At 40.7% G+C, this 14,162-nt stretch overlaps 1 protein-coding gene across 1 annotated transcript in view; it reads left to right on the top strand.

Annotated features, from left to right (window-relative positions):
- The window catches only part of LOC132208827 (ral guanine nucleotide dissociation stimulator-like 1), a 65,011-nt gene extending 53,023 nt beyond the window's left edge, over positions 1–11,988 (top strand). The window contains exons 24-28 of the mRNA XM_059644148.1: positions 1,151–1,325; positions 3,081–3,296; positions 6,716–6,830; positions 8,294–8,408; positions 11,703–11,988. Coding sequence (XP_059500131.1) covers positions 1,151–1,325; positions 3,081–3,296; positions 6,716–6,830; positions 8,294–8,406 — 619 coding nt within the window. The 3' untranslated portion in view covers positions 8,407–8,408; positions 11,703–11,988. The remainder of the gene's footprint in view (positions 1–1,150; positions 1,326–3,080; positions 3,297–6,715; positions 6,831–8,293; positions 8,409–11,702) is intronic.
- Positions 11,989–14,162: the final 2,174 nt, after the last annotated feature.

Below are 14,162 nucleotides of genomic sequence, written 5' to 3'. Positions count from 1 at the left end.
AATCTCTTTCCATGTGGGTGACGTGAAAGTATGTGTTTGTGTTGTTGTGCATACATGTGTAAAGACTTCAAAGTTATTGTTTTTGATAATTTTCCTGAGTTGGGGATATTATCTTATATTTCTGTTCAATAGGTAAGGACTGACCAGAACTCAGCAAAGTCAGATTTTCCACCACCTACCCGTGTAGAGTTTCAGAGAAGCAAAACCATGCCTTGTTGCTGTGTTGTGCCTTGCAGTGATCTGGACTGTGACATGTGACTATTGTTATATAGAAACCAAGAAAGAGAAGGGAAACACTTATTCACTTCCTAGGATATCTTCTCTTTACATGAGTGTGGATGTTACATGGATGTGATTTAGGCTTCCGTGGCTTAATTGTGATTCTCGAAGTGCAGGCAATCAACATTGCGGCATTATTGTGCAATCTCACATTTCAGCAGCCATCTGCTCTTGCTCCCTGTACTATTTAATGCTTAATATACCAACAATCGGGATTTTCAGTGTGGGAATTTATTTATCATGCCATCTGCTGTACTTCTTTTGGGAGTTTTGGAAAATTTTCGATGTAAATCATGCAATATAAATGCAAATTGCTGAATAGAAATCCTAATGTTTGCAGTACCAATATACTGAAGGCCAAATTCAGAGTACACTGTCCTACCTTACAAAGTGTTGTATACAGTTTTCTATCAATTATCAATGGTGTTACTTTGTTTTACGTTTTATTTTTAATAAACTGCAGCTTTTGGGATGAAATTACATACACATTAGCATGTGGCCAGGTTGGGGGAAATTTTCCACCCTGTGGGTATTCAAATCCACATTTTGCCTTTCATGAGATTGAGGTTGATAGCAAGTTGAACAAACACTGCAAAAAGTCCAGATTCTTGTGCCATTGGAATATGCAAACATTGTAACCTATTCATATACTCCCTAACGATGAGACAATGTAACGGTGTTCAATACTAGTAATGCGAGCTCTTGGTATGAGTGTGCCACTATTAATTTCTCACAGGTCAAATGTGGCGAACATCAAACTCCTGGTACTCACATCATCAATATACCTTCATTCTAGTTTAATTTTTTTTAACAGTTTCTCTAGAATGCAATGACATTTTCATGTTTGTTGTGTCCCCTTTCCCTTGTGCAGCCTGTTTTCAAAGAGAGGTGTTAAAATACACAACACTCAAACTAAAAGCTCTGAGCAGCGAGCATCCCTTCAGAATGAGGATTCAGACAACAGCATTACCGCAGCCAACATTTTATCCGATTCCAGCCACTTGGAAATGGAAGAGCCGAGCACTTCGCAAAAAGCGCTGGAAAAGGTGAGACAGTGAGGCACTCATCACGTAAAATATGTTGTTCTTGGAGACTCTGGTTTGTCTAATAATGTCCAGACACTTTTTTTCTTCTTTCTTTCCTTCCTTTCTTCTGTCTTCCTGCCGTCTATTATCCTGACTACACTTTGGCAGTCAAGAGGATACAAGGGTACTCAGTGATACCGTCCCAGCCACTGGAGCTAGATGGCTGCCTAGCCAATCTCCTTCGCCTTTCTTTTAAGAGCTATTAGCCGAATAGCCATTTTGATGTTTCAGCCAGACTGAAATCCTTAATGTGAATGCCGTTCCACCAAGCATCTTCATAACTGGCTGCTGCCAGCAATTTTCCATCCCAGGTCCCACTTGCCAAAGTTGGGTTACTTGCTTTCAGAACGAAGGCAAGACAGCTGTGCAATTGCCAGCAAAATTCAACCTTTGTGCTGGTTACTGAAGCATTTGATTCCAGAAAAGGTATTATTCGCTCACGAAGTGAGAGCTGATTTTATTTGTTTTTTTTTGAGTTGTGCTGTTGGCTTTGTTTTGCTTAGATATTTTATATGATTTTATACTAATAGCCAAAATATTTCATCTTTAATTATTCACAGCATGTTTAATTTCTACTCAGTAAATTTTAGTGCATGGGGTACATCTGTCGCAGCTTGAAGCGCACTGCCCACAAAAACAGTATTTAGAGTATGTTGGATAAGTCTTGATCCAGCAATTGCAACAAAGTAATGCAGCTCTCTGCATGGAGTCCTCGTGACTGCACCTTTTGTTTTTCTTCAATATTTGGGCTTTGAGCTGTTGATTAGTGCGTTCTCTGCTGAAGACCATTGTATCTTGGGAGATTATCAAAGTTGTGTTATGGTTATTGTTTACAGAATATGTCTAGGACTTGTCCCAGGGATATTTTCATAATGTATTCCCCTAAGAATTGGGCTAAGTATTATTAGGTCACATTTAGGTGTTTTGGAGTGGTATTTCTTTGTTTCAAAATACCCTCTTCCTTTTTATGGATTCTCCTGTTTAGTGTTGTGACTCCCTGTATGTTAATCATAAACTGAGAGCTGCAGTGACTTGGATGATTTCACTTCTGGTTTCTTTAGTTCTCTGCTGTATGGTTTGCTGTTGCTGTCTGTCTTTCTTTCTGCCAGTGGTGCTGTGCCGCACACATTCTGACCTGCACAATGCACTGGTTGGCCCATTCGCAGTCACCTGCAATTCATAAATGTGTGTTTTAACTTCAAACAGTGTAGTTGTATTCAAGATTTCTGTGCGTAGCAGGGTGAAGTGGGCAAATAAATATTTATGTAAGCATGTTCACATACTGTGTGCAAACTGAAACCCCAAAGGTTTATCTGACAAACTTAGAATTGAAGCACCAGTTTACATGGTCAAGTGAAATGACCACAATTATTGTGCCGAAGGAAACTAATTAGTAATTTATGGGCATGCTAAGTACTGAATTGTTGATGTTGACTGAACAGCTAGTAAACACAAGCGGGAGTATAATTCCTCAGAAGTGATCTTTACGGGTAGAGGAAAGAACTGCAAGTTAAATATTTCACAAGACAGCAATGACCAAGAATTCATGTGCAACTTCATGTTCTTGCAATTAGGCTGTCATGCGCAGAATGCCTTCACCTTTGTGGGCAGCAGGAGAGCATATTTTGTGTAATAATATATATAACTGGAAAGGGGGAAGTATCTAATATGCAACAATTGACAAACGTTTTCTTAAACAAAATAATTATTCCACAGTCATTAAGATCCGTGGATACTGCCTCCTCTGGAGGTTTATCCAACAGTGGTGCATCAGCAAAACCAAATTATGACACAGCCAAGTCTGGTAGGCGTGCGGGTTTGGGCAGCTGCTGGTGTGCAACACGTCGGAGGGACAACCGCCAGAATGAGAAAAGCTGCCTCATCCGAGTCAGATTAGAGGAGGACAGAGCACAAGAATTCAAAACTATTTTGGTAAGTCCCTGGACTGTTTGCTGTCGTCATGCTCGGTCCAAATAATTGCCATTGCTCTCTGCCAGTATCGCAAGAGGAATTTTTATCCCAATTATTTGTTGCCATGCAGTCATATTCAGTGTGTATTTTCCACATTGCTGAAGCCTTTTTTGCTCTATGAGAGTGCTTTGACCATCATTTTGATCCTGTTTTGTAATGCAGTAGCAATGTTTAGGTTTTAGGCCTGAACACATTTTCCTTGCATTTCTCCTTTAAGTGTACATGGCAAGGTGCAGCACTCTGTTGCCCCATTTTGGGGACTGGCTGATAACTATTGAAGAGGAAATATCACAAATTAACACGCACCATTAACTGTACAATAAATCAGCAAGGAGTTACCAAATCTTCAGTTAGCTGACCACAGGCACTTTGGTCCATCTGTAAGCCAATCGAGTAATACTAACAGAGATATTGAATATTTCTTTCCTGGCTTTGGCTCATGTGAAATTTAAAAGGCTGGTACATGGAAGAAAGCACATCAAAAATGGGTTGGAGAAGAACATAGAACATTACAGCACAGTACAGGCCCTTCGGCCTTCGATGTTGTGCCGACCTGTCATACCAATCTGAAGCCAATCTAACCTACACTATTCCATGTACGTCCATATGCTTGTCCAATGATGACTTAAATGTACCTAAAGTTGGTGAATCTACTACCGTTGCAGGCAAAGCGTTCCAATAGCAAGAGTGCAATCCAAAACAGAATACTTGCCTACTGGCTAGTTCAGGGAAGCCGAAGGAATATTGGCCAAATTAGAAGGCACATAGATTGTTATGTTTGGTCATGCATTTTCCTTGACAGGATCAGTCGTACTCTGATTGTGCCTCCACAGAGGTCAGTGTGATGTGTGGAAATTGCTTCTAGTGTTTAAATATTGTTAACAAACAGCGCCTCTTTACTCTGGTAAAGAGAATATTTGTTAGCTTGTCAGTGAGCTGGAGATGGGGCAGAACCAGCCTAAGATCTGAGGCAGAATTTGGATAAGCAAATGGCAAACAGCTTGTTTAAATTGAACATCTATGAAACACAGAAAACAAAATTCTCAACCAAAATGTCTCCTGATGAATGTGCAACAAATTGTTGCCAACTAATGCAGTCATGAGAGGCCAACTAGAGAATCGTGGAATGTTATCACAAAGCAAAAAAAAGCTTGACTTATTGTGTCTGTGTTAAATCTCAGTAAGAAGTAGCTAAATTCGCCACCCACCTCCCCCACCACCACCACCATTGCCCTTTTTAGCCCTGCCCTGCAAATTTTGCTCCATGTAATTATTCAGTCGTCTTATGAAAGTAATTTAATCTGCTTTAACCACCTATTCAGATATTGCAGTTTGGAAAAAGCAGGATTCTTTTTTGTTTTTGGTTTTTCTCCCCACCAATTACCTTAGATTTTGACCTTGGTACATAGTGTCAGAAGGACCAGTGAACAGTTTCCCTCATTTACTTTAGTTAGCCTGAGCAAATGACTGTTCTTCATGATTCTATGTTCTAATCCTCACCCAATTTTGAGTCTATACTGCCACTGCCCATTTCATTCCACAGGCTTCAATTTTGCTTGCACACTTGCGTGGCACTTCTTCGAACATAATTTAGAAAATCCAATTTATCACCAATGAATCACTAAAATTAGTGATTAATCATTTAAAGTCTGAGCATACAGAGTGGAAAAGATATTGGTGATTCAAAAAAGATCACTTTTGGAGATGTTAGTTAATGTAAAATAACAAGGTGTCGCGCTGGATGAACAGTGCAGGCCAAGCAGCATCAGAGGAGCAGGAAGGCTGACGTTTCAGGCCTAGACCCTTCTTTAGAAAGATAATGTAGTTCATCTAATCTCTAGTTGTGTAATATTTGACTCTACCACTTATAGAATTGTCGAGACGTACCGAACAAAATATCCCCCCAAACCTTTCCTATTTATGTACTTATTCAAATGTCTTTTAAACATTGTAATTGTGTCTGCATCTGCCACTTCCTCAGGAATTTAATTCCACTACATTTTTTGGATTTTTCGGATTTGCTATCCATTAATATATTTAATATGATCTTTGCTTTAGACTGGGTGGCAAAAGTAATTTTTTTAGCCATGAACTATAGCAAAATTAAAGTAGAATTAAGTGTGAGTTTACTCAACCAGAAAACATTGCAGTTCTCCAGAAGAAACAGAAAATTTGCTGGTGCATTTCATCTTCCAGGTCATTGCTCAAATTTGAGCTGAGAAAAGCAATCTCCAAATATAACACAGAATTAAACAAAAGCAGACAATTGCCCAAAAAACTGGTCTTCTCAATATCCTGCCTATCAAATATTATTCCTGTACAGTCACATTATGATTGAATATTAAATATTTGCACTGTCTTCAAATCACAAATTGCTAAATGTTTCAAACTGTTAAAGCAATTTTATGAATAATTTATATGAATAAGCATAACATTAGGAAATGTCAGACTTCACAAACAACATTGAGCCATTTGCTGTAATGACAATAAATGTTAAAAGCAGGCAAATTGTATGGGGGTAACAATGTGGGAAGCTGGATGAACACAGCAGGCCAAGCAGCAGAGCATCTCAGGAGCACACAGTCTGGCCTTTCAGGCCTAGACCCTTTTCTGATGAAGGGTCTAGGCCTGAAACATCAGCTTTTGTGCTCCAAAGATGCTTCTTGACCTGCTGTGTTCATCCAGCTCCACACTTTGTTATCTTGGATTCTCCAGCATCTGCAGTTCCCATTATCTCTGATACAATTTTAACCTCATTGTGAAGCCGCTTCCAGGGATACCTAACCTGAAGAAGTTACCCTCCTCTCTCCGGAAAAACCTCAGTGGATCTCTCTCCCACTGCAACTCTCTTGTCATCTCTTCAGCCTTGAAACAAAGCTTTTCTGTTGAAGGGTCTGTGTCCGAAACATCAGCTTTTGTGCTCCTGAGATGCTGCTTGGCCTACTGTGTTCATCCAGCTCCACATTTTGTTATCTCGGACTCTCCATCATCTGCAGTTCCCATTATGTCAAATGGTATGGGGGTTTTGGGTGGGAGGGGATGGAAGTGGATTATTTAAATTATGAATTTCGTCATTAGTTACTTGTTTCAAACTGTGTGTATAAGTAAACTTGATCACTGGGCTCTGTTTCCATTCAAATTCCAACCTTTACTGTTCACAGTAACTGTGTTATGGAGCATCGAATGCAGATTTTACAATAACTGTCCTACCAGATATTATTTCATTAATGTAACTTTTACAGCTTTCAGTGTAATGTCCCAATTAGTTTTCTGGGTGAAAGCAGCTATATTTATAAGCCCTTTGGAAATTGAGGCATTATATATTTCATTTGGTGTGTGTGTCTAATGCATTAATGAAAAGTGAATGTTGTTTTAATTAGGTGACTAATCAAGATCGTGTATCTGAAGTTCTCAACAAAGCCATCACCGCGCTCAAATTTGAACCCGAGCGTCCTCAGCAATTTGCTCTAGCACAGATCATTGAATCAAATAAAGGTGAGCAGTGGAAATTGCTTCAATTTAAGTTAAATCTATTTCTGAACAGCATAACCACTGCAAGGGAATTGATATTTTCTTTTGATTTCACCAAAAAGCTGCAGATATCTAAATTTGTATCATTGAACATATCCAAGCATGTTCAGCAGGATTCAAGTCTGAGGAATGTAAAGCCAATAAACAACTAATATCTGCACCTCATAAAAGCAAATTATTTCATCAGATTGCCCTAAAGCCAAATCAGAACAAAGAACCACAAATGCTGGAAATCAGAAACTGCTGGAAAAGCACAGCAGAAGTAGCAGCACTTGTAGAGAGAAGTCAGGGTTAGTGTTTGGAGTCCAGTAGCCCTTTTGTAAAACTACCTAAAGCCATATTGAGTGAAGGATGTACATCAGGATTTGGGTGTGGCATTAAATCCTGAATTATTCGCATTGTTAGCACATTGTTCTGCTTTGTTCATTCTTATTTTAACTGGTTATTCCAAAATAAATGTTTCCTGTTGCTGAAATTAATCTGTTCTTCCCTTCTTTTTGGCCCGTGGCTGAGAGACCAGAAACATGGATGGGGTCACTGCTGTCAAGTTGCTAATCTGTCGCAACCCTCCCCCAACCATTTCCTGGTGAAAAGTAGAAACGAGGTCTCATGGGTTTAATTCTGCTGTGGTTTAAAACTTGCCATCCAGGCTGTGTTAAGCAGAATGCCTTATGAAAATGAAAGGTCCCAATGCCTTTGCAGCATGCTATCCCTGTCAGATTTCACAGAAAAGAAAAATCAGTTCCCTGGATGTAAGTCTCACTGACAAAGCTGGAATTTATTCTGCATCCATCATAGCCCTCAGAAAATGGCCATTCACTGGATCAGTAACTCGTGTTTGATTTAGGTGCCCTCAGTGGTGTTAGTTTCAAGATTCCAACACAATGCTGAAGGGGAGGATAGCTTTTCTCAGTGTTTTCACGTTGAACACACTGCACCTTTTTGTGTTTGATGCTGGTATCAGCAGAAGTGACCTTGCAGCTGCTGGGTCATTCGTGAATCAGTTGGGGTTTTGCATTGTTCTGTAGTAAGGAAAATCTGACATCTTTACCTGGGCTACTGTATGCTGACTCTTCACAGCCTCATATCTGGCCCAATGAAGCCACTGAATTGTACAAACTGTCATGAAGAAGGCATGTGCCATCGGACAGTGAGAGGTTTGAAATGGATTTTAGTCTTGACCAACAATGCTCATCCTGAGAATGGGTCTCAGATACAATGGTTCTCAGTTATTGAGTTTACCTAATTTGGTATAACTCCAAGATTTTCTCTTGTGTTTTGTAATACGTTCTGAATCCTTGCAGTACATTTGTTCTGTTCCTCCCAGCCATTGATATTTCCGTACCCAGGAAGCAGTTGGACCTGTGCACAATTAATATGATGAAAACACGTGTGAATAATAATGTGCTTTCCCTCTGCTTTTTCAGTGCTCATACTTCCGGCCGATGCCATCCTGTATTACGCAATGAACAAGAAAGTGAATCACGACTTCATCCTGAGATTCACCGAAAGAAGATCTTCATGTCTATGCAAGTTTTAGCTGTAAGGAACATAATGTTTCATGGGACTCTATTGGATCTAAAATCTCTGCTCAGTACCAAAAACTCTGCAATATATGAATAAATTACTTTGGCAGTTTTCTACTTTAAATTATTGGACAATTTGGAGAGAGTGACTTGACTTCAGACAATTGCTTAACATTAACTTTTGAGTCCAGTGCTTTTTTGTCCTTTTCAAACATCTTGCACATCAGCTATTTTTTCTGGAATGCTGGAGAATTGAACCCTGCCACCGGTCTTCTATGAACATCACAGTCATGTATCAATTGGTTGGATGAGAAAAAGAATCTTCTACTTATCAATCTTGTTGACCAATTGTGATTGAATTTGCCTGGGTTCCTCAATGGTTGTTTGGTTAAAAAGCAAACCAGCCATTTGTTCAGCCAATGGCAGGATGATGAATACTTCAACTGAAGTGTTTGGTTTGGCCTTTAAACTCTTCAGCACTCCATTCCTGCCTTCAATATTTTTATTTCTCCAGTGGTTTAAACTAATTTGGACAGAATGCCATTGACATGCCTTCAACAAAGGGTAACTACAAGAAATAATAGAGTTGTTTATTACTGCCAGTCATATTGCACTTGTTTGAGACCTTAACTGTTTTTACTTAATGTTCAATTTTACAACAATTTAACATAAAATTATTGTGCCATAGTGGGACATATGAGTGAGACTGTGTGAGTGAGAGTCAGAGTAAGCGATGTGTGAGTGAGACTGTGAGTGTGTGAAAGAGTGAGACTGTGAAGTTAGAGTAAGACTGTATGTGTGAGTGAGACTGAATGACAGTCAGTGTGAGACTGTGTGAGTGATGCTGAGAGTTTGTGTGAGTGGGTGTGAGAGAGTGGGACTGTATGAAGTCAGAGTGAGACTGTGAGTGAGACCATATGTGTGAGTGAGACTGTGAGAGAGAGAGTCAGAGTTAGATTAAGAGAGAGAGTAGGAATTTGTATGTGAATGAGACCATGCATTTGTGAGAGTGAAAACGTGTGTGTGACTAAGAACATGTGTGTAAGTGAGAGAGTCTGAGTGGGCCCGTGTGTGAGTGAGTCAGAGTGAGACTGAGAGAGAAAGAGTAGGAATTTGTATGTGAATGAGACCGTGCATTTGTGAGAGTGAGGCCATGTGTGTGAATAAGAATGTGTGTGTGTGAGAGAGATTGAGAGAGATTGTGTGTGAGTGAGACTGTGTTAGTGAGACTGCGAGTGATCCGATGTGAGTGTGACTGTGAGTGAGAGTTTGAGTGACACAGTGAGATTAATTGAGAATGTACGATTGAGTGTGAGACTGAATATTAGTCAGACTGAATAAGATTGTGTGAGAATGTATGAGTGAGAGAGCATGTGTAATTGAGTGAGTTTGAACAAGACCATGTGTGATTGAGACTGTGAACTCAGAGTGAGATTGTGTATGAGTGAGGCTATGTGAATGTGAGAGGCAAGGTGTGTGAGAGTGAAATCGTGGGAAGTCAGAGTGATACTGTGTGTTTGAACCTCCAAGTAAGACCGTGTGAGGGTGAGACTATGTACGGGTGAGACTGCATGCGAGTGAGACAGCGTTATGAGTGAGACTGTGTGCGAGTGAGATTATGTACAGGTGAGATTGCGTGCGAGTGAGACTGTGCGCAGGTGAGACTCTGTGTGAGTGAGTCTCTGTGTGGGTGAGACTGTGCCCTCAAATGAGACTGGCTAAAGTATCAGAGACAGCCTGTGTGAGTGAGACTGAGTTGGTGCGTGAGAGTCAAAATTGGGCATGTGTGTTATTGAGCCTGAGTTTGTGCGTGTGACACAATGTGAGTGTCTGTGTGGGAGGGAGTCAAACTACGTGTATGAGACTGTGTGAAGTGAGAATGAGACTGTATGTGTGAAAAAGTCAGAGTGAGACTGTGTATGCGTGTGACTGAAGCTGCAAAGTCAGCGTGATACTGTATGAGTGAGAGTGCGTGAGATTAGGTTGGATTCCATACAGTGTGGAAACAGGACCTTTGACCCCACAAGTCCACACTGCCCCTTGAAGCATCCCACCCAGACCCATCCCCCTACAACCCACACACCCCCGAACACTACGGGCAATTTAGCGTGGCCGATGCACCTCGCCTGCACATCTTTGGACTGTGGGAGGAAACCGGAGCACCCAGAGGAAACCCACGCAGACATGGGGAGAATGTACAAACTCCACACAGACACTCACCGGAGGCTGGAATCGAACCCGGGTCCCTGGCGCTGTGAGGCTGCAGTGCTAACCACTAAGACACCGTGCCACCCTTGAGATTGTGCTTGTGATACTGTGTGAGACTGAGTGTGAATAAGACTGTTTGAGAGTGTGAGGGAAGGGAGTCAGTCCACGTGTGTGAATGAGTCGATTATTTGTGAGTGAAACTGAGTGTGAGTGAGGCTGCGTGAAGTGTGAGTCAGACTGACTGAGTGTGTGTGAGTGACTATAACAGGCTGAGTGAGACTATGTGTGTAAGTCTGAGACTGAATGAAACTGTCAGAGTGTAAGAGTGAGAGAGTGTGTGTATGAGAGGATATATCTGTAAAGTGCAAGCCATCTCAGGGGAAAAAAAAACTAACAAACTAACCATTTATCCAGACCATTAGGTGGGATGATGAGTACTTCAGCTGGCCAGTTTGGCTCGGCCTTTAAAGTCTCCAGCCAACCTTTTGTTTCCAGAGGCTTTAACTAATTCTGCATTAAAAACCCATTGATATGTTTTCAACTGACTGCAACTGCAAGAAGTAACAGCATTGTGTATTTTTGCCAGTGGTATTGCACTTGTTTGAGACTTTAATTAGTGCTCAGCTTTATAATGAATTTATTTTGAATGGTGATATTGTGAGATGCGCGCGCGTATAAGAGAATATATATTTGTAAAGTGCAAACCATTTTGGGGATAAAAGGTATTTAAAAGATGCACAGGGGACCAGATCACCTCAGACATGAATACTGTAAGACACTTGTTGTTCCTAGTTTATCTGCTTATGTTCCATTACTCAGACCTGTCATTGTTTCAAGTGGGTCTCATTGGTTAACAGCCTAATCTGACACTCATTCATTGACCTTTTTATCTTCATGCAATCACATCTCACGTGCAGAACAGTGTTGGTTATGTATATTCACTTTTCAAATGGATCCAAAACAAAAATCCATTCAAAGTAGCAAAATATCAGGAATTTTTAACAGTATTTGAGTCTCTGTCAAATTCACATTTGCACGATGTATAAATTAACACCAGGAACAACAAGCACTTTAACATTTCTGGCATTCCTTTCTTCCACAGGCAATGTTCGAGCCTCCTTCCCAATGTGAATCAATGAGCTCTAGTGAGGAAGGGCTTTAGAGAGCTCACCGCCCTGATTTTTGAGAGGTCGTATGTATTTTATTTCCTTCTCCTCCTGTAAATCGCTTGGTGCTCGACATAGGATTCACTAATTAGACATTTACACATAACCACTTTAAAATTAAAATGGTTCAACATCGAGGCTATGCCAACAATACCAGCCACAGATAGAAGAGAAAATCATCTGAGTTCTTTGTCTAAGTTTGTTTCTAAAAATAGTGTTCAATAAATGTTTTCAATGTTCTTACATTTGTTTTAAATTAAAAAACTTAAATTGCAATCTTTTGTTTCATTCTTTTGAAGTAGAAGACAAATTCTGGGCTGAGGGAGTATACTTCATATCTAATTAGTGCTGCCTCACTAAATATAACCTCCTATCAGCAATTTGTGTTGAGAGCTCACCTCCACGAACCATGTATCAGGGGCAATTGACAGTCATAATCCTGGAGAGCAAGGCAGGTACCTTGGCACCACACAGGAAATCTCTATTTGTGGGGTGGGGGGGGCAGCTGATGGACAAACTGGTTGAACAAATAATGGCTCTGACAGAATTGGAAGAGTTTGTTTGCAATATGTGGGAAAGGTGCCTCCATTAAAAATGGCCTCTGATATCCGTCTACTCACTTGCATCACTGACCCCATGCCATTTGTAAAATGCAAGCTTTAGTGCAAAGGCCACATTGGCCTTGATGCACTTTCAAAGAATTTCTGTGCAAGACTGTTGAATAATGGTGTTTGCAGTGACTGTCACATCAGTGCTGTGGGGAAACTCGTGCTGGCACAAGCATTGGTGGTACAGATAAAAGAGATAGCTCCAGGAATAGTGGGTGTACTGTTGTAGTTTTCCTCATCTTTGGATTCTGGGGAAGTATCTGGAAAACTGCCAATGTGACACCCCTATTCAAAAAGAGAGGGAGGCAAAAGGCAGGTAACTTTAGGCCAAACATTTAATGTTGAAAAGGTGTTGGGATCAATCATTAAGGAAGTAATAACAGTGCATTTGGAAAGCAATAATCTAATTAAACAGAGTCATCATGACTCCATGAAAGAGAAATCATGTCTGACTATTAGTTTTTTGAAGAATGCTGAACCAGAGCAGTTCGGGAGGAACCAGTACATGTGTTGTATTTGGACTTTGAGTATGTGTTCAACAAGGTGCCTCACAAAAGGTTCAGCCTTACGATAAAAACCATGGTGTTGGAGGTGGTAAGTTGACATGGATGGAGAATTGGCTAACAGCCAGGAAGCAGTGAGCAGGGATTAGAGGTTCTTTTCCAACTTGGTGACCAGTGGAGTTTCACAGGGATCAGTACTGGGACGGCAACTGTTTACAACAAATATAAATAACTTGGGTCAATAGAGTGTAAGCACCTGGGCCAAATTTGCAGAAAACATAAAAATAAGTAGAAAGGCGGGTTGTGAGAGAGATACAAACAGTTCACAATGAAATATTGCTATTTGAGTAGACGAAAAGCAAATGGATTATAATGTGGGAAAGTGCAAATTTGGTATATTTGGAAAGACGAATAAAGGAGTTGTTTTATTCAAATGAAAAAAAAGCAGAAATCTGCAACAAAGGTAATTGAGTTCCTTGTGCACAAAACACAGGAAGCTAGCACACAGATGCAGCATGTAAACATGAAGACTAATCGAATATTGGCCCTTACTTTAAGGGGTTGGAATGTAAGACGAGGGAGGTGTGCTGGTGGGACACATTTGGACTATGTCAGCAGTTTTTCCTCCCTTATTTAAAAGATATCATTTTACTGGAGGCAGCACTAAGAACGGTCACTAGATGATCTCCAATGTGTTGGGATGACCTTATGAGCAAAGGCTAAACAGATTGGGACACGACTGTCTGGAATTTTAAAAAAAACGAGGATGTGATTTTGTTAGAACATAGAACATAGAACAGTACAGCACAGAACAGGCCCTTCAGCCCACAATTTGTGCCGACCATTGATCCTCATGTAAGCACCCTCAAATTTCTGTGACCATATGCATGTCCAGCAGTCTCTTAAATGACCCCAATGACCTTGCTTCCACAACCGCTGCTGGCAACACATTCCATGCTCTCACAACTCTCTGTGTAAAGAACCCGCCTCTGACATCCCCTCTCTACTTTCCTCTAACCAGCTTAAAACTATGACCCCTCGTTTTAGCCATTTCTGCCCTGGGAAATAGTCTCTGGCTATCAACTCTATCTATGCCTCTCATTATCTTATATACCTCAATTAGGTCCCCTCTCCTCCTCCTTTTCTCCAATGAAAAGAGACCGAGCTGAGTTAACCTCTCTTCATAAGATAAGCCCTCCAGTCCAGGCAGCATCCTGGTACACCTCCTCTGCACCCTCTCCAAAGCATCCACATCTTTCCTATAATAGGGCGACCAGAACTGGAC

The sequence above is a fragment of the Stegostoma tigrinum genome, unplaced genomic scaffold (genome assembly GCF_030684315.1).
Source record: "Stegostoma tigrinum isolate sSteTig4 unplaced genomic scaffold, sSteTig4.hap1 scaffold_54, whole genome shotgun sequence".
Lineage (NCBI taxonomy): Eukaryota > Metazoa > Chordata > Chondrichthyes > Orectolobiformes > Stegostomatidae > Stegostoma > Stegostoma tigrinum.
This window is presented reverse-complemented; position numbering and strand designations above follow the sequence as displayed.